This window comes from Gopherus evgoodei, chromosome 18 (genome assembly GCF_007399415.2).
Source record: "Gopherus evgoodei ecotype Sinaloan lineage chromosome 18, rGopEvg1_v1.p, whole genome shotgun sequence".
In the NCBI taxonomy this organism is placed as follows: domain Eukaryota; kingdom Metazoa; phylum Chordata; order Testudines; family Testudinidae; genus Gopherus; species Gopherus evgoodei.
The window spans coordinates 11,925,326-11,943,644 of NC_044339.1; the positions used below are offsets into that span (position 1 = coordinate 11,925,326).

The window sequence follows — 18,319 nt, forward strand, 5'->3', positions numbered from 1 at the left end:
TGAGCAAACCTCTTGTGCTTTCAACACAGAGCAGGTGACAAGTGATACCTGGAAGTGACGAGAGTGCAGAATAAGGCAAAGCAAGGAAGACAGTAGGAGCCAAGATGGGAATCCAAGACTTATTTAGGTTCCATTTTAAAACTAACTTTAGCATTATTGAAAGTTGCTTCTTTGTGTAAGCAGGTAGAGTATAGGCAGCAGCAGTGCAAGATCCCCCACGCTGCTCAGACAGCATGCCTTGGCCATGAACTGGAAAAACACTTGTCAGATGTCAATGTGTCCTTTCTATTCTTGGCTTCTCAGCTCCTAGGCAGGCCAATTAACGGCCACTGCAATGATAATGTTGGGATGTAACAACAAATTAAGAATTGAATGCCATCAAACCGTCACCTGATGGCAACAGGCTTTGTTCACTATCGTCTCAGGCTGGATTTGAGTCAGTAACCTCGCCATTCAGTCTCAGTCTTGAGACTTCCAATGTGGCAAATATGTTACAAGCAGTCAGAGATACCAAGTGCTGGCCATGGTTGTCTGCTGAAGGACAAAGAAGGAGAAGGGGGGAGGAGTTATGTTCTATTGATACCTTTGAAAGAATGAAGCAAGGACCATTGTAAGCTGTCTCTGTTGAATAATGAAGGAAATTTGTCTTAATGCGTTCACCTACTGAACTGTACATTGACAAATTCCCAGCACACAAGGGAGGAGGAAATACATCACTCCCAGAAGAGCCAAGAGGTTTGCTGACAAAATCCACTAAAGGCTAAAAAGGAAATGGCAGCAACACAAGTGAGACAAAGCATTCTATTCCACAAGAACCTTTATGTGCAAAAGGAAGCAAACAGAAAATACCTAGGCATATCCTTATCAAGAAAGAGCCTGTAAAAACATAGAAAGAGCTTTTGTTAGTGCAGCAAAAGGCAGAACAGAGAAGCAACAGCTGAAAGGAGGAAAACAAGTAGACAAAACACACAGCAACCAGAAAACAAGTCTGCAGACGGTGAGCAAACAGAACACATACCCTTGACTGTGGCATTGGCCCCCACCCTTCCACACACTCAGAGACCAAACCCTGGCAATTTGGGGAAAGACCTGGTACCAACTATACACCAATGCTACCTGAACCCTCACTCACCCCATCCCACTTCCAAAAAGCTTTCCAGATAGAGATTTTGGGGCCATATTGCAATTTATTTGGAAGTAAGAAGCAGGGGAGAAGATATGTGATCTTCCTACTGCAAGTCCACTAGGATCAGATGGGAATGCAGCAACTGTTCCCTCCCAGTCCGGTTATGCTGCCAGATCAATGCTAAGATGCTAAAAATTAAATCACATTAAAATGTATAAACAACTACTATCAGTTGGGATATACGAATCCCTCCATCAGAGCTATGAAATGATTTTAATGTGCCTCTCCATCTCTCCTGAGATGCTATTCCCTTCTGACTGACAGCTGTGTGTTCTAAAGCTTTCCAAGGCCCACATTCGTGGTCATGCTCATCGCTGCCTGTTTTTAAGGAACAATCAGCATAAAATACAAAGGCTGACTACTAGGGGAATTTAGAGACTTATTCTATGACCATCAGAGAGAAAGATTTCAGTGGTGAACACTGGCAGGAAATGTCAGCAGTGAATGTCAGAAAAATTGCTCTGTGTGGGCTATTACAGAGTGCCCTTCAGATTTCTTACAGGACAAGAGATAAAATCTCCATGTAAGCCCTGTTTCTTCTCCCCACTGCCCTCCTCCTTTACAGAAAGAATTTACTCCCCCCTCAAGTTAGAGAAAGTTACTCAATATTTTGGAGTTTTATTTTCACCTTCAAAGAGATGAGACATTAGGCAGTAATAGCCAAAATACCACAGTTATAAAATTCAGTACTCACTGACGCTAGGGGACAGCAGCACCAGACCCAGCTGGTGACAACAAAGTCTAGAGTAATCTGGAATTACTTTATCCAGCTAGACTTTAGAAAACTGATGGCCAGCAGGCTGCAAATCACGTCCTCCCCCCCCCGCCTTAAAAACTGATGCAGAATCTGATTTTTCCAAAAGATGTGTATTTTCCTCCCAATTTCCCAGTTGACAGAAACACAGTGAGTCTGTGACTCGGCTGATGTTCTGGAGGGGAGGGACTCTGCCCACAATACAGAATTCTGCTTCACAGCCTTTCGTTGCAGATCCTAAAGCACAGGACTATACAATTCATGAAATCTTATTAACAGTGCACCCCACGGAGACCCTCAGCCACAAATCCTCCTTGGAAAGACTGCCCTGTCCCACAATGAATCTTCACTTGGGGAGGATACTTCTTTCTCTGATAAGTGATGCTCAGAGCAACTGTTGAGAGTTAGATCCTCATTTATGTAAGAAGGACGACTGCAGGTCACCAGAGCACCTATGGAATATTGTTTTAAGGCTGCTCTGATTTCACAATACACAAGTACATTAGAGGAGCCAGCTTGTCATATTTGCATAAATCCACTCCCTGCTTCCCCACGACTCACTGGCGGCACTGAAAAAGCACAGACTAAGACTAAGATTGAGTTGATCAGAGCAGGAGTAATATATTAACACAACAGGCTTTGTCAGATCACCGTACACTTGTTCCCACTGTAATGTAGGGATGTGCATGGCTGTCTGATTCACCCGTGGTATTGTCCTTGTATTTTAATGCTGTGCTTTAATTTCAGTTTTTCAACTCCTGAGTGAATGCGACCCTCCTTCCCCCCATTCTTTCTTCCTCCTTTCATGGTGCTTATCAATGCAGAGGAGTAATGTAAATAGCCCTGAAAGCACTTTACATCTGCCTACCTGTTGGAGCTGTGAGAAGACTTCAGGTACTTTGCAGAGATTATATTCAAAGACAGAATAGCATCCACAGCAGCTTCATCTACCTCGGCTTTGTTTCTGATGCGTCCTGAAGATAAATGAATTTCAGTACCAATTAAACCTAACCTGAAAGGCTCTCAGAAGGAATTCTCATTGACAAATGAGGTTTAAGACCTATAGCTCTAACAGGCAGCCTCAGACCAAGAGTTTCTCCTCTGGATCCCCCTCAATAGGTGACACTACCCCAACTCTATTCAATAACTCATCATGATGATGATGGAAGGAACAACCAGGAAATACTCACCAACAACCAACTCTCGCACATCTTTCCAGTGCAATTCACTGCCTCTCTCATGGATAATGGTGACTGTGATCCTACGCTGGATTCCCTGGTGGAGTTGAAAAGGCATAGCTTAGACTTGTCTTTATTAAATCACTCCATGAAGTCGTTTCCATAGGGAAACCACGGCTGAGACATGAACATGTAAACCTCACCTGTCAGCAGGCTCATAATGGGAAACAAACTTCCATCCCCTTTTGGGCCCTGAATATAACCTAATACAGGAAGAATCTTTTCCTGTTAGAGCAGAACTCATCCTGCTCCCTTCCCATACCACAAGGAGAAGTATATTTCACCCAAAATACCCCTCAAACTGTCTGTCTCTAAACTTCCAGGGAAGGTACATGTACCTTGAGGGTATACAGGAGTCAGTCTCACAAACCCTAGGAAATCTGCTATAAATCCTAGGATCTGCCCCAAAGGAGACACTCCCTTTCCTCCAAAGATCTGGTTTTTTGGTCCAATATGAGTCCACTCTGGGACAGTTTCTGAAGACAGGGCCTGGGAGACAGTGGATTTAGAATTTACTGGGGCACTTCTGAACTGAGATGAAACTAATCTAAGGGGGCTCCCCGTCCAGATCAGAAGCATGTTGCATGGAGCAGCCTAACAAAGAAAGGTTAAGACATGCTCACTTTCCAACTCCTTTTAAAAACGGATTTATATGTACAGCATTTGTTGGGGAGACAAAAGGCATCCGATATGCCCAGCATTAATGGGTATTACTGCCTCAAAGAAGGGAAGATACTTAAAGCCCCAGTACCAGAAAGAACCCCACAACAAAAGATAAAAGCAAATAGGGTATGTTAACCTCCCAAGATGCTAAAGGGAAACCATACTAACTAAGCCATCACTAACACACTAATAATATACACAAATATCTTTAAGTTGTCTCTGGAAGAGCATATCGAGATGCAGACACTGCTGAGCTCCATCTCGCAGCCAGGGCAGTGAAAAGGAACTAAGTGGTGTTTGAGTCTGCACCACTATGCATTAGGTACAGGAGCATGAGGACATTAAAGATGCATGTGCAGCCGCAAAGGGCACTGCTGGTCAAAAGATTCCACTCTTGAATGCATGAGTACTAGGCGTGGAATATATATGACCAAACACTTGAAAGAGCAGAATTTAGACCCAAAGACCCACGCCTGGGAGATACAGGTACAAGTAGAAAGATGACTGACCCAAGAGCTATAGTAAGAGAGAGACAGACAGGTTTGTGGTAAGACAGAACTAGAAGATAAAATAGATCTAAGATCCAGCACATTACACATCTGCCCACTAGACACAAAAGGAGATAAGTATTTTAGCTGCCCCCTTCTAGGCTCTGTTAGTACCTGGTGAAGCAAGAAAGTCCCCTGGCAGGGTAAGCCTCCAGTGTGGTCAACAATAGCAGGGATGTATCTGTGTGAAACAAGAATGAACATCCCGGGTTAGAGAAGGCGTGTTTAACAGAGCAGGCAGTGGGACACTAGGTAACACTGCTGCTTTGTTCTACCACCAACATACATCTTACATATAATAGCCTAATAAAAATAAATGCAGCTTCCACTGACTCCAAAATCAGCCTCTCTATTGGACTTTTGAACATCATTAAGTATCACATCACACATTAACATTTCTTTGCAAAACTGCAGAATGACCCTATAATGTAGTTCCCAAAGGTCTGTCAGGGAACTCCCTCTGTGTTGCAGGGTTAAAGTCAATATAGCTCTTGTTATAACAAGTTCAAAAAAAGAACTAGATAAATACATGGAGGGTAGGTCCATCAGTGGCTATTAGCCAGGATGGGCAGGGATGGTGTCCCTAGCCTCTGTTTGCCAGAAGCTAGGAACAGGCAATGGGGGATGGATCACTTGATTCCCTGTTCTGTTCATTCTCTCTGGGGCACCTGGCACTGGCCCCTGTTGGAAGATGGGACACTGGGCTAAATGGACCTTTTGTCTGACCTGGAATGGCAGTTCTTATGTTTTGTTGGACTGACCTCTGGAGACTGAACTCTTTAGTTAACAAGAGACCAGGTATCACATGATCTGCAGCCATGCAAGCTCCCCCCACTCACTGCTCTGCCAGCATACCCAGCCGCTGACCTGGAGGGATCAGGTCTAGGAGTGAGAAGGAAGGTCACTCTCCATACTTCAGTCTTTGGCCACTCTGATGAGACTGTGAACAATGGGGCCAACTAATGCCAGTTGTGTTGCTGATACCTACTCACTGGGAACTGGATTGGGACCACTTTATTCCATACAAAACCAGGCATCTTACAGATGGGAATAGACAAACATTATAAACCTGTGCTGATCTAAACCAATGACCTAAAGATGAAGGAATTCACTCCTACCAACCGTTTTCCCTCTTCATACAAAAGAAAGATAAAAAGTTGAACTCACTCTCCTGTTGGCTCCAGCTCACTGATCTCAAACCAGACAAGGAGGTCGTATTTGCTCATGCTCTGGCCCAGGTTAGTTTTGCTCATAGTGTTTAGCTTTGTGGCTGGCACTTAGAAGAATAAAAAAAACAGTTCACAAAAACTGCACACAGGTAATGCTATTACAGTACTTAGGTTCCACAATGTAATTTCAGTGCTACTTATCACATGAAAGCAGTGTAATATTTCTACTTGTGCATGTGCAGGTAATATGGCAAAGACACCTGCCATCAAAAAGCCAGAAAGGAACAGTCAGTCACAGGCTTGTCTATGGAATCGAGGAGTCTCGTTTTAAATCCACGGTGTTCCCCCATCCAAGTAACTTTACAGTTAGATGACTGGCTGGCAATTATGAAGCACTATTTGTTTGAGAGATCTCACTACTCCAACAAAAGAACTGAGAAAAGATTACTAAATCTCTTACATGTAAATACAAGAAAGGCTAATCCTTCCACCACCTCCATACTGCTCAGATGGTCATGCACCAGACCCTGCAAGATAGGTGGTCATTACCTAGTGCAGTAAGGGACATGTTTTACATAATCTGCAGAAGCTGAAACAAACCTGATCCCATTAACTCATTAGCACCATGAAGGAAAAAAGGTGGGCATTGATGGCACTTTCCCCCAAACTACTGCATGGCAAAATGTTAGCACTTGACAGGTCACAAAGAAATAAATGAACTATAACTAGGAGTGTCTTGTGAAGACAGGCAACCTCTACGGATTGATACATGGGAAAATCCTATGCCACTTCAAAGATCCATTTTTGGAACAAGCTAACCTAAAGTATAGTTTAAAATCATTCAAATATGGGAGGGAAGTCAGATGCTTCAGAGTGTTCTCAACATGACATCCTAAGATGTAGGTCCTTTCAGACCTATAATGAGATCAGTTTTTTAAAAAAAGAGGAGTTCCAACTCATGAATGCGTGGAATTCACAAGGGGGCTAAGTCTGTTCATATGTACTCCTGCATCAGTTCCAAGTCTCTGAATGACAGGAGCAAGCCAAGATCCCAAGGATTCTTGCAGAAATTTAGGGTTGATGCACTTTCTACTGGACCTGTAGGTATTTTAGATGATCCTGATATTAGTGCCTTCACTTTACTACAAACAGTAGTACACTCAGCTGGGATCGCTAACCTACAGCAAGTGCATGTGCACATCAGGGGATTTAACAGGGCTTATTTCTGACAAAAAGTCTTGGAAGCCTTGGCTCCCTATATTTCAGGATTACTGATAAATTAGTGCTTCAAGACTCACTAGCTCTGCAGGGATACCTTAACTCATAAATAGAAAATGGATAAACAGTGCTTCTAGCAACTGGTAATCACAGAAAATGGACAGGTTCTAGCAATACTCCAGACTTCCCCTTTTTGAGGCCATGTCTACACTGCCCTGCAGTTCAAACTACATGGGGGCAAATTACAGTGCACACTAGTGTGCTGTGCTCTAACTATCCCATGTAGATACTGTGGCTCTAAAAGGTACCTCATTTAAATAGGACTGAATTAATTCAAACAGGACTAAGGGCTTGTTTACACTGGAAACACTACAGCTGCAGCACTTCAGTGTAAATGCTACCTATACTGATGAAAGGAGTTCTCCCATCAGCATAGATAATCCTTCTCCCTGAGAGGAAGTAGCTACGTCAACAGAATTCTTTCATCAACCTAGTGCTGTCTATGCCAGGGATTAGACTGGCTTACCTATGCCACTCTGGAGTGTGGATTTTTCATATCTCTGAGTGACATTGCTGGGTCAATCGAACTTTTTAGTGTAGACTAGGCCTCAGTTACCACCAACAAGACACCTTTTATTTTGCACCCATAGCGTCCGCATGGGTGAGTTACAGTGTGGCACACTAGCGAACCCTGTAATTCACCTGGCTGTAGTCTGAACTGCAGGGCTATGTAGACAAGACCTAAGTTTACACAATTTCTGCCTATCATTTCCTCTACCTCCACTTTGCCTCCCTATTCTGTTCTTGGGAGTGGACAAAGGTACTTGAGGGTTCTGTTCCACTCCACCCTAAATACAGGAGTGTGTTCAACTCTGCAACTTTCTCCCCATTCCCTTGGTTTTAATGTTTATTTTTTTTAATTAACGCAGTCAATGTTTTCCGTAGCCTCTCAAGGCCCCATCCCACCATTTATTGAAGATAAGCCTTAGTTTAGTGTTCCTTAGGTTCTCCCATTCCTGCCTCAGCCTCTCTTCACTTTCATAATCTCAATTACAACCCACTGATAAGAGACAAAAATCCTGCTTTACAGGTGGCAGTCAGTCAGCGGAGGTGCCTGTGTATGCACATGAGATAGATAATCTCCCTTTCAGAAGATGAGATTTGAGTTCCGTCTACTCCTTGTTCAGATAACAGTAAACAGTTAACACAAAGACGCAGACAGACTTCACTACAAGAATGAAAGAGGTACACAGCAGGCCAAAACGATCATGCTAAGTAGTGAGCTCCAGTGACATCACTTGCTCTCCCTCATTCATACCTTAAGTAGCTGACATCACCCTCTTACACCCCCACCATACCAACAAAACAACAGCTGCAGCTGTGCTCATAGCCTCCATGAGCTCATGACAGCTGGAATCAGAGTTGTTCATGCTAGTCAGGAGGAAGGTCAGGGACACAAACTACTGAAGTCTGAACTAAGCAGGCCTGTTCTAAACATTTTCCTGGGCTGGGTCAGCAAGATACATATTTGGTCTACTTCAACCCAAACAGCTGGCTTTTGCCCCAGGGGAGACAGGGAGGGGAGAAAGAGAGAAATGAAGCCAGATAACAGATAAGCAGGAAGAATAATTTTAACAGAACCTCAAAAGAAAATGCCCTCTACCCCTCAGTTTTATAACTTTCTACATAATACTCTGCAGCTTGCATCTAATGATCTCAAAGCACTTCACAAAGGGCAAGGGGTAAATATTCCTATTTTACACATGGGACAACTGAGGCTAAGTAAAGTTAGGTGACAAAGTCACAATAAATCAGTAGCAGAGCTAGGATTGGCACACAAATTCAGATTCCTCATACTCTGCTCTAGACACTAGATGTTTCTTATTCTAAACGCTTCATCACTCCACAACGACCACAGAACGCAAGGTAGTTTCTGGTACTCAGCACCACAAGGTAAAGGTGTAGACATACTGCTTTGGGATCAAGATTAGGGGTTATTTCTACATCTACCATAGATCGAATTTGACTACTAACCATCTCTTTTGGGAACCCGCTCGCTTTGACAGCTGGGAACAGGCAGAAAAAGAAAAGGTGGCAGCTGGTCAGCCCCATCCTGGAATGCAGCCACAGCCGAGGACGCAAGCACATTGGCGTGCTCAGACAGTGTGTTCAGCACATGTACATTTACATAACCAGACATGAGATACCTAATCAACTCAATTTTTCTCTCATGGTCTGAAAAGGGAATGGAGAACAAAAATAGGAGTGGTGGAGATGAGCAGGTGATTGGGAAAAGGGAAAGAAGATAAAAGGACAGAGGGGGAAAAAAGTTCAATAGGCACAGTTAAATTAAAGAAAACTGAGGGATCATTTTAGCAAGGTTGACTTAGTACATGAAAGTGAAAGCAACATTAGCAAAAGCAGAGCAGAGTGATTTATGGATAAGCAAATCCTCGCTTCAGTAACCACACTGAGGAGAGTGGCTGCACAGCCAGATTGAGTGTTACGTGCTGGACACTTCATAGATGCAACTCTTTCCCCGCGACTGCCCTGACAATACTACTGCTTTGAGATGAGGTTGAACACCTGGGAAGGAACCCCATCAGTGAGGATGTTCCAGTGCCCTTTGCACTGTTCGTTCGTGTTATTTCTCGATTTCAAATGACTGGGGTTCTGAATATTTCACACTCTACTTCTATGTGATGAGTTTACAGAGACATACCCAGAAAATGTATGTTCTCACCTGGCTTTGAGAGTGGCATGGGCGGTGGAAAGAATCGTCGGGATGGCTGAGGAGGGCTGCAGAGAAAGGGGAGCAGTTACTTCTGGTGTTTCCCACCTGTTTCTCACCCAGGGATCTCTGAGCACTCTACAAAAAAAATAGTGAGCCTCACAACCCTATGAGGCAGGTACATACAACCTCCACTCTACAAAGATAACAAGCACAGACGTGCCCAATCACACATGGGACATATCTGGAACATATATAACCCAGGATTCCTTGCCCTGCTCCTACTAACACACACTTACCCCTTTTTCCATTCCAGCTCAATTTTGCCCATCTTCAAGCAAAGATGGATTACCTTTTAATATTTCCAACTGCCCTTTCCCTAGTCTCCGCTCAAGGGAAAACAGGATATGAGAGGCATTTCCTGAAAATGTCTTTATGCAGGGATACAAATCTCTGCTGGTTTTTCCCTTTAACACCAGCATGTGGTTCCTCTTTGCAGCTACTGTTTCCAGCAATCCAAGCCAAACCCAAGAATCCAGGCATCATCCTCTCCCCTCACACCGTAGAGGAAGAGGACTAGGAAACCTTTCCCTGACTCAGAACATTTAAGGTGCTCAGCAGCCTTGGCAGGTGTGCTTCTAGAAGTCACGAGGAGTTTGAAGAAAGTTTTGTTTTGCACAGGGTTCTTTTGGCTTTAAATATGTATCATCATCAACTATGGGGCACCCATTATCCTGTCACTTGTCTAGTATTAGAATTTGCTTAGGACACACTTGGCACTAATGTTAAGTAGCAAGACTTCCACATGAGGCATGGAATTCAGGAAGCAAAGGGATACGGTAATGTGGTGTCTATTTCCCATGCAGGATTTCTTCCTTCTGCTGAGAAGTATGAGGGGAAGGACACTTACTTCTGAACTGGTCAATACCTGTTGAGATCCTGTCCCTGCAGATGGAGAGGGTGCTGCTGGTAGTGCCCAAAGACTTCAAACACAATTGGCTTAGTTTTGATGTACTCCACAAAAGATTCTGTCACTTCCACAGCGATCTAGCAAAAAAAAAGGTAAGGAAAGAGTCAGGGCAGAGATAAAATGAAAACCGTATGTCTGCCAACATTAGAACCCAGGGTACTACATTTCTTATCCAGTGGCTGATAGCTTGACTGGAGCCAATCACAGCAAAGGGAGACACATACCTTACTTGATTTCAGGTGTTAAGGTTGTCAAACAACAGTAACAGGAGAAAAGTCCCCTGACCTAAGCATTCATCAGTTAAGAAAAGTAGGAAGCTATTTGTCACAAGATAGTTACACAACTTGTGAGACTACACACTATCAATTTGGAAGCCTGAACACAGCTTTTCCATTTACACTGACTATTCTCTGTAATGCAAACTCTAGAGCTGTTTTTATTGCACTTCCCAATATTTTGATGGGTGAAATGAAAGCAAAAGGAATTCAGAACCAAGAGAAGGGAAAAGAGTCACATAGCCTCTACACACACTTGCTTAAATGCTCTGTAATTTACTAATAGGCATTATGCGCTACACAAAGGATTATAACACTCATGCGACCATGCCCTCTCTATTGTTTATTCATCTGTACCCCCCGCCCCTTTCCTGCACATGCCTGGCTGAGGAGGCTGACAGGAAGGCTACAAGCATTCCTCAGCACTGAAATCAACCAAAACAGCACTGTATTATGGACACTCACTCACACTTCATACAAGTCACGAAGCTTCACTTACATTCTGGACATGGTAAAACCCAAGAGAACTCCCCCGACCATTGTTTTTGAGAGGTTCAGTAGAGAAAGCTTCATCGTGTCTATGTAAAAAGCTAAAACCAAAACAGATCAGATTAGTGAAAACTGCTCAGCTATCAGCTCCACCCCTTAGAGAAATCTGCACATCTCTGCTCTTTTGGCCATCTTTTGGGCCTCAACCAATCTTATTTAGGCAGGTTTATTCTAGAAAACTTTGGGGCTCCTACTGTTTTATTGTTTGTATGTTTGCTACCTCCCCTTCTAATCCTTATTCTTTGGAAACTAAATGGGAACAGAGCTCTCATTTGAGAGCTGCTGAATTTGCCCTAATTCCAGACCATTTGATTCAAGCTGGGTGTATGCATGGAATGGGTTTTAATTTTAAAGTTATACACTGGTATCATTATCTGGTGCTTAAATGCCCATTGATTTGGACCCTATAAGTGTAATAAATATTAACCAATTTACTGGGTATTATGACTTTACACTTCTATAGCACTTTTCATTAGAGGACCTCAAAGACTCTTCTACAAAACACCCAGGGATGCCTAAGACAAGAGGCATTGGATGTGTGGCTTTTAAAGGCTGATTCTTACCTCTTTCTACAGAGCTTTGCTCCCTGATGCCACCGTTAACACAAAGCAGATGTTTGTTCAGGGCACGTGATCTGGTATCAGGTCACACAGATTTGACTCCCTTCCCACAAGACACTGCCACACTGACTCCTAAAAATCACTCCAGTTTTGTCTCCATTTGCCCAGTATCTAGCAACAGTTACTCCTCTTCACTGCAGAGACCTTCCCCACCCTGTACTACCAAAGAGAGATTCTTACTTGAACTGACAGAAGATATCTGCATATTCTGGGAGGATACCACTGGCCTGCAGCACTGTCACGCGGAAGGTGAACACACTACCCAGTTTCAGGTGGTCGCCAACCTCCTCGGTAAACCCTTCCATCACCATCTTCCCATCCAACAAAGTGCCTGACTTCAGGTCTTAAAGAGACACAAAAACCTCCCATGAAATATTCAGATTTACTACATCTACAAATACTCGACCCAGCAAAGGCGGGATTTAATCTCCCAACCCCAAACACCTGCTCTCCAGTAGCTTATCTACAAGAGAATTTTTCAAAGCCTTAACTCACAATACATGCAGCTTCACTAATGGTAGCACTGATAAAAGCAGTAGGATAGTCAAGGATCAAGTGTTGTTCCAAAAAGTGTCTAACACACTCAGAGCAGCATTAGGTGACAGTGGTAAAAGTGCCTGGGTTCTTCTGAACCCTGTCTACACTACCGTCATCACCAAGGCTACCACCTACCAAGCTGCACCTGAAAAATTAATGATAAAAAAAATCCTGGTGTAGACAAGACACAGTGATCTCAACAAAGTGCAGAGTTCACTGGTAGCACAATGTGGAGACAGTGCAGGTTTAATAGAGTTCTCTTCTCACCCAAGGTGGGGATACTAGAGTTGCAAGAGAAGGGAGCACAGTAATTACCAGTTAGATATTAGCATAAATAAAGAGGCAGGTGTGACGGAACAGGGCAGATTTGACCTGGGAATGTTGCCTGGGAGTTACATTGGGGATGAGAAGAAAGCTACCTGAGCCAGGAGCGGGGTTGGGAGAAGTGAGACCTTCTGCCCAGGAGACTGAACAAAGAAGAGGAGGAGGAGAGGGGAAGGGGGAGAAAGCTGCTGGGAGAATGTTTTAGTTTCAGTTTGGGCTGGGTGGTGCAACGCAGGGAACCCCAAGCTTGGGTCTCAGCTCCCTGAACCCCCCAGAAGGACTTGATTGAGGGGTCCTGGTTGTGCCTACAAGCTCTGCTGTAGATTGCGTTCCTATTGTCCAATAAACCTTCCGTTTTACTGGCTGGCTGAGAGTCACGGTGAATCCCAGGAAGAGAGGGGTAGGGCCCTGACTCCCCAACACTCCATTACAGCAGGCAACTTCTGAAACCTTCTAGTGGATTGACAACAATCAAAAACTCTGAACAGCTGCAACCTAAAAGCTTCTTCTGTGTGCTACATGGGAGTTAATATTTTGTAAATCAAAACTCTCACAAGGAAACGGTCACCATGATGTACCCCGGCACTCTAAGGACACTATTCCTTCACCTGTCACCCAAAGCCCCTTTTCATGAAAATACAGAATAGCCCCATATTTGTCCCCTCAAGTCCCAGAAGATGTGCCCACTTACCCAGGTCGTTCATTCTGTTAATTTCTTCTGGGGGAGTGATGACCTCTGAACTCTGACCTTGCCCTTCCACAATTCTCAGTTCTTCTAGTGACAGTCCAGAACGAGTCATTGCAACTGAAGAAAAGTCACTCTGAGGAACACAAGACAGGGGCTGCAGATGAGAGCCCTGCAACTTCCGATTTGCCTTCTGTACATTTTAACCCACTCTAACTGTTCTGTATCTAGAACAAGACATTGTCCCTTCCCTTCACAAACCTCTCCAATCCAATTAATGTTTCTTACCTTGTTAAAGTATTCATCATCAAAAGAAATTTTAGCTGTGCCAGATTGCCGAATGCCAGATCCATAATCTGGAGCTTCTTCGTCCGCTAGAAAGGCAAAGAAAAGAGAGACTATTGGAAACGAATTCAAATGGCAAGAGTGACTCAATGGGATACTAGTCTCCCAAGTGGTGGATACCCCATCACTTCGGTCATTTAAATGTGAACAAGTTGCTAGATAAAATACTGTAGAGAACTATCTAGCATTGGCTTTTGGGAAGGGAATGGAGAAGACCAGCAAAACAAGTTAATGCTACCCATAAGATTCAAAGTTAATATGCTGGAGTTTGAGAATTCATGGGTTAAAACTTTATATCCATATTTACTGTTTAATTGCTTGTTTCTAAATAGATTACATCCAAAACGAATGGGCAAAAGTGTATAACATGATGAGTGAAAAAGACCAACAATCAGAGATGAGAAAGTCTTAGAGATGTTTCCAACTAGAAACGTGAAACATTATATATAACCCTAACCAGGATGGACCAATGGCTTGATTAGCAGAGAACAGGTTTTCAGTTCCTGTCCCCACATTAGTTCCAATGCAACCACTGACCTGTGTCACACCTCAAGATCCTTATCTATAGGGGATTTTTGCTACACAGTGAAGAATAATGAAGGTAGTTTATAGCCATTTTAAAATTTCTTTACTGTATTCATCTAGATAGTCATGCCGAGTTCACTAGGGGTAATAGCTTTATAACCCTTTCCTGTTGTGACACAGTATACATTAATGACAGAATGGCCATGACAAAACACCCAATACAAGAATAAGCTTTACAGAAAGGAGTTAAAAAAAATCAAATCCAAGGCTTTTTATAGCAAGTTTAGTAATTCTGAACATTGCGAGATTCGTCAGCAATCCCTAGGACCATCAAGGATTATGGTCTTTCAAGAAATGATAAACAGCCAGACTTACAGTCCTGAAAACTAAAATCCTCTACCCACAGCGTGAGCACCTACAATGGCATAGCTTCAATGTGCCATATTGATCCACAGGAACTCAAAGCAAGTGACTACTTCAGTCTCTATGGCCCATTCAGCCCAGTCTCTGCTGAGACTGCCAATAAGAGAGGAGGGGTGCCCAAATAGTGCTGAGGTATTTTCTAACAGGAGACATACTTACAGAAGTGATCCCAAAATTAAGAATGCCATCTTGAAATATCACTTTGACTGAAATATGTCATGGCTTTATTTAAAGACGTTGCAAAATCAATTTGTAATAGCCATGATTTGCTCTTTCATATCATCCATTTGACCATAGGTATTAAAGTGTCAATGCTCAGGGAAGCAAACCAGGCTAGAAGTAAACCTTTTGAATGTATTCAAATGTTTCATCTGTCATTTGAGCCTCAGCCAGAGTGAATCCCTCAGCCTCAGTGTCTGAGACTTCATCACATGTTCCCATGGAGAATAAGACCTACAGAGTAGTCTTCCAATACAAGAGACAATGGTTGGAAGTTAGCCATTGCTAGAAAGGGCAGATAAATTACAAGAAGTATCTGAGCTCTCACCAAAATGAATGGTGCATGGTCAAATACCAGGGACAAACCTTGACTAGTTCATTTCAGTGTGGAAAACAAAGGACAAAATGCCAACAACTGGTTGGCAGATCCAAGAGCTAGTTAAAGGAAATTTATTACCTCCTTTCTCAAAAATCAGCGAAGAGAAAGGTCAGCTTAGCTAGATAATTCCCACCCCACCCCCCCTTTAATCAAGGTTTCCCCGGAAAGAAATAGGGATTTTTTTGTCCTTACCCAGCAGCCCCAAGTAGTCAAACCAACATGGATCCCATGCAAAATTGAACAGGGTGAGGCTAACGTGTAGTTCTCTACAATACCTACTATAAGGGTAAGGGAAACCACCCCAGGAGGAGGCAGAAACAAACCCTCAGCCACTATACAAGGACAGAGGCTCACTCTTTTCTTTGGATGTTGAGGGACTTTGATCTGGCCTATGAATAACTGAGGAATCAATGCTAACTCTACTCCTTCCCCAATCCCTAGAGGTGCCTGTATCCATAGAGAGGAGAATATAATATGAGATGGTAGAGCACTTTGTAAGTGAGTTATAAAGACAGGAAAGACTGAAAAGTCAGGATGAATATATGAAGTAAAGGTTTCATGGGTGTTTATTTGGGACAAGTGCATGAGACTCAAGATGTCAGAGCTACAAGCAAGTTCTGTGGGTCATCCAAAAATAGTACCATTCAAGCCTTTACACACACACACAGAGTCACATGCACCATAACGTTTATGCCATATTGTAGAAGAAAGACATCTTTTAAAAAAGGGTCTTGAAATATGTATTCCCCATAATCTCTACACCTTGGGTTGTCTTAGTTACCACATACAAATCTCAATGGTAGACAGTGAACATTTCAAAACCTCTAAAAAAAAAGATGATACATTTTCTGCAAATTAACTGATCAAATTAGCTAGGTCGGCCTTGGCCAAATGCTCTGTATCACTGGAAAAAATACAACCCCAGTTTTCTAATGTGCCACAGTAAGTGTCCTGGGAGGCTTGCAATTACCAGACCTTAAAGCTGGTCCAGAATTGAATGCAGCAAAAAAGTGAACATTTTGAAGCCAGCCGCTCTCCTACCCTTGATTTTTTTTTTAAATACAGCTGTTCAAAAACCACTCAAAGGCTTGAGCTGCAAGAGCATGCCCAGAATATCTTACCTGCTATTGCCTGCACTGCCACACGCAGAAATCCTCGAACCTCCCCCTTCTCACTGACAACTGCCACTCTGTGGATAAGGGGCACTGGGTATAGAAGATTGCTCAGGTATACGAATGCCCTGGTAATAGGAGTGAAAAAACAAACATCAGACCATCACTTGTAGAGAGAACTTTGTATTTGATTGGCTGACAGGACACAAACACCTTCATACAGCCTAATGTCTGCAGTTCTGTTATAACACATTATCTTGTACTGTGTCCTTCTATTTTCACACTGCCCTTACAGAGCTCCTGTAGTATTTTCAAGCTAAATTGTGTGAAAACACAGACACTTCAAACCAGAGCTGGCTGGAGCCAACAGGCCTACATTAGTGAGTTATAAAGTATATAGAGGAGACATTTAAGATGGTTGGCTTATGAAAGATGACTTGATGCAATATAGTTGTAAACAGCATTGTTAGAAAGACATTAAAAACTCAAGAGGCCCTACTGCATACAAAGCATCATTAGGAACTTTCCATCCTGTGACTGTAGTTTAAAGATAATTAGAGATGACAAATTAAAAGGAAAGTGACTGTTCAGCAATCTAACAAATTTTTAACTTGGATATATACAAGCATTTTAAACAGATTTTTGACTAAGCATCCTCTCTCCTCTATTATAAAATATGCATACACTATATATGTGAAGTAATTCTCAAAATTCCCCAATGAATTATACGCCATCTTTCAAGCTTCTAAGATCAGTTACTGAGTACTGGGGGAGCTACAGTATTCTCTACAAATAGCTTGGAATGTATTAGATTGCCCACTCCCATGTAACAAACCACCATGAAATTCTAGAGCAACAGTCCAAAACACTGCAGCTTACAACAGAGTGAATGCAGCATTTTGGGCCAGTACTGAAAAATATTACAAAACTTATTAGAACTGAAAATTTTAACACCAAGTAAGGGGAGAGTGTGTGCGCGTCTTATTTTGAATTAGTAGTTTGACAAATTTATTGTTCACAACTTTCACGTTATACTTAAACAAAGTATGCTTTATACTTTCACACTTCGTCAGATGCATGTGGTAGAAATTTCCAGAGGCAGGTATAAATATGCAGGCAAGCTGTCTCTGGAAATTTCCACCACATGGATCTCACAAAGTGGGTATTCATCCACGAAAGCTTATGCTCCAATATATTTGTTAGTCTACAAGGTGCCACAGGACTCTGTCGCTTTTTACAGATTCACACTAACATGTCTACCCCCTCTGATAGCTTTCTAATGTAATTGAAAGTATAAAGTAATTTTTTTTCTTTTAAATGGCAGAACTTAAAATTATAAAGGGCTCTTAAAATGGCAAGCTGAAGTGTGGAAAGAGTACCCCCAATCAAAGTAAATATCTAAACGCAGAGAAGCCTAAAAGATCAGTCCATGGATTGTTCTCAACAAGGAAGGCAGGATAAGGGACTTTAATGATCTGAGAAAGATAGTATTATGAGATGTTTCAGAATTCAGTGGAAGAACGCAGGAAGGGTATGTAATACTACTAGCTACAATTTCCTTATAATTCATTAACTAGAAGTCTACATGACAACTGTTTCATTCAGATGGTTCTAGCTGAGCTGACAGCGAGTTATATTACAGCACGGACCACATGTTTAGCTGGATTTCCTTTCACACACTCAGTTTTCCCCTTGGCCTTTATATCCAGTACAATTAAAAATAAAGCTTAAATCATTTATTATTCTGGGTGTACAGGGTGAGCAATATGCATCTCTGCTGCCTCTGACCAGTACCCTCATATGTACACAGTATTCACCAGACACAGGAAAAGAGATGAAAACAGAGAGG

At 42.6% G+C, this 18,319-nt stretch overlaps 1 protein-coding gene across 5 annotated transcripts in view; it reads right to left on the minus strand.

The window, feature by feature from the left end:
* Positions 1 to 18,319, minus strand: part of KIF1B (kinesin family member 1B) — a 145,235-nt gene that overhangs the window by 21,816 nt on the left and 105,100 nt on the right. For all 5 annotated transcript variants that reach the window (XM_030537400.1, XM_030537398.1, XM_030537399.1 and 2 more), the window contains 11 exons: positions 16,480 to 16,598; positions 13,756 to 13,841; positions 13,474 to 13,603; positions 12,102 to 12,264; positions 11,252 to 11,342; positions 10,436 to 10,554; positions 9,520 to 9,575; positions 5,557 to 5,665; positions 4,504 to 4,570; positions 3,131 to 3,215; positions 2,809 to 2,914 (listed from right to left, as the gene is read on the minus strand). In XM_030537400.1, coding sequence (XP_030393260.1) covers positions 2,809 to 2,914; positions 3,131 to 3,215; positions 4,504 to 4,570; positions 5,557 to 5,665; positions 9,520 to 9,575; positions 10,436 to 10,554; positions 11,252 to 11,342; positions 12,102 to 12,264; positions 13,474 to 13,603; positions 13,756 to 13,841; positions 16,480 to 16,598 — 1,131 coding nt within the window. The remainder of the gene's footprint in view (positions 1 to 2,808; positions 2,915 to 3,130; positions 3,216 to 4,503; positions 4,571 to 5,556; positions 5,666 to 9,519; positions 9,576 to 10,435; positions 10,555 to 11,251; positions 11,343 to 12,101; positions 12,265 to 13,473; positions 13,604 to 13,755; positions 13,842 to 16,479; positions 16,599 to 18,319) is intronic.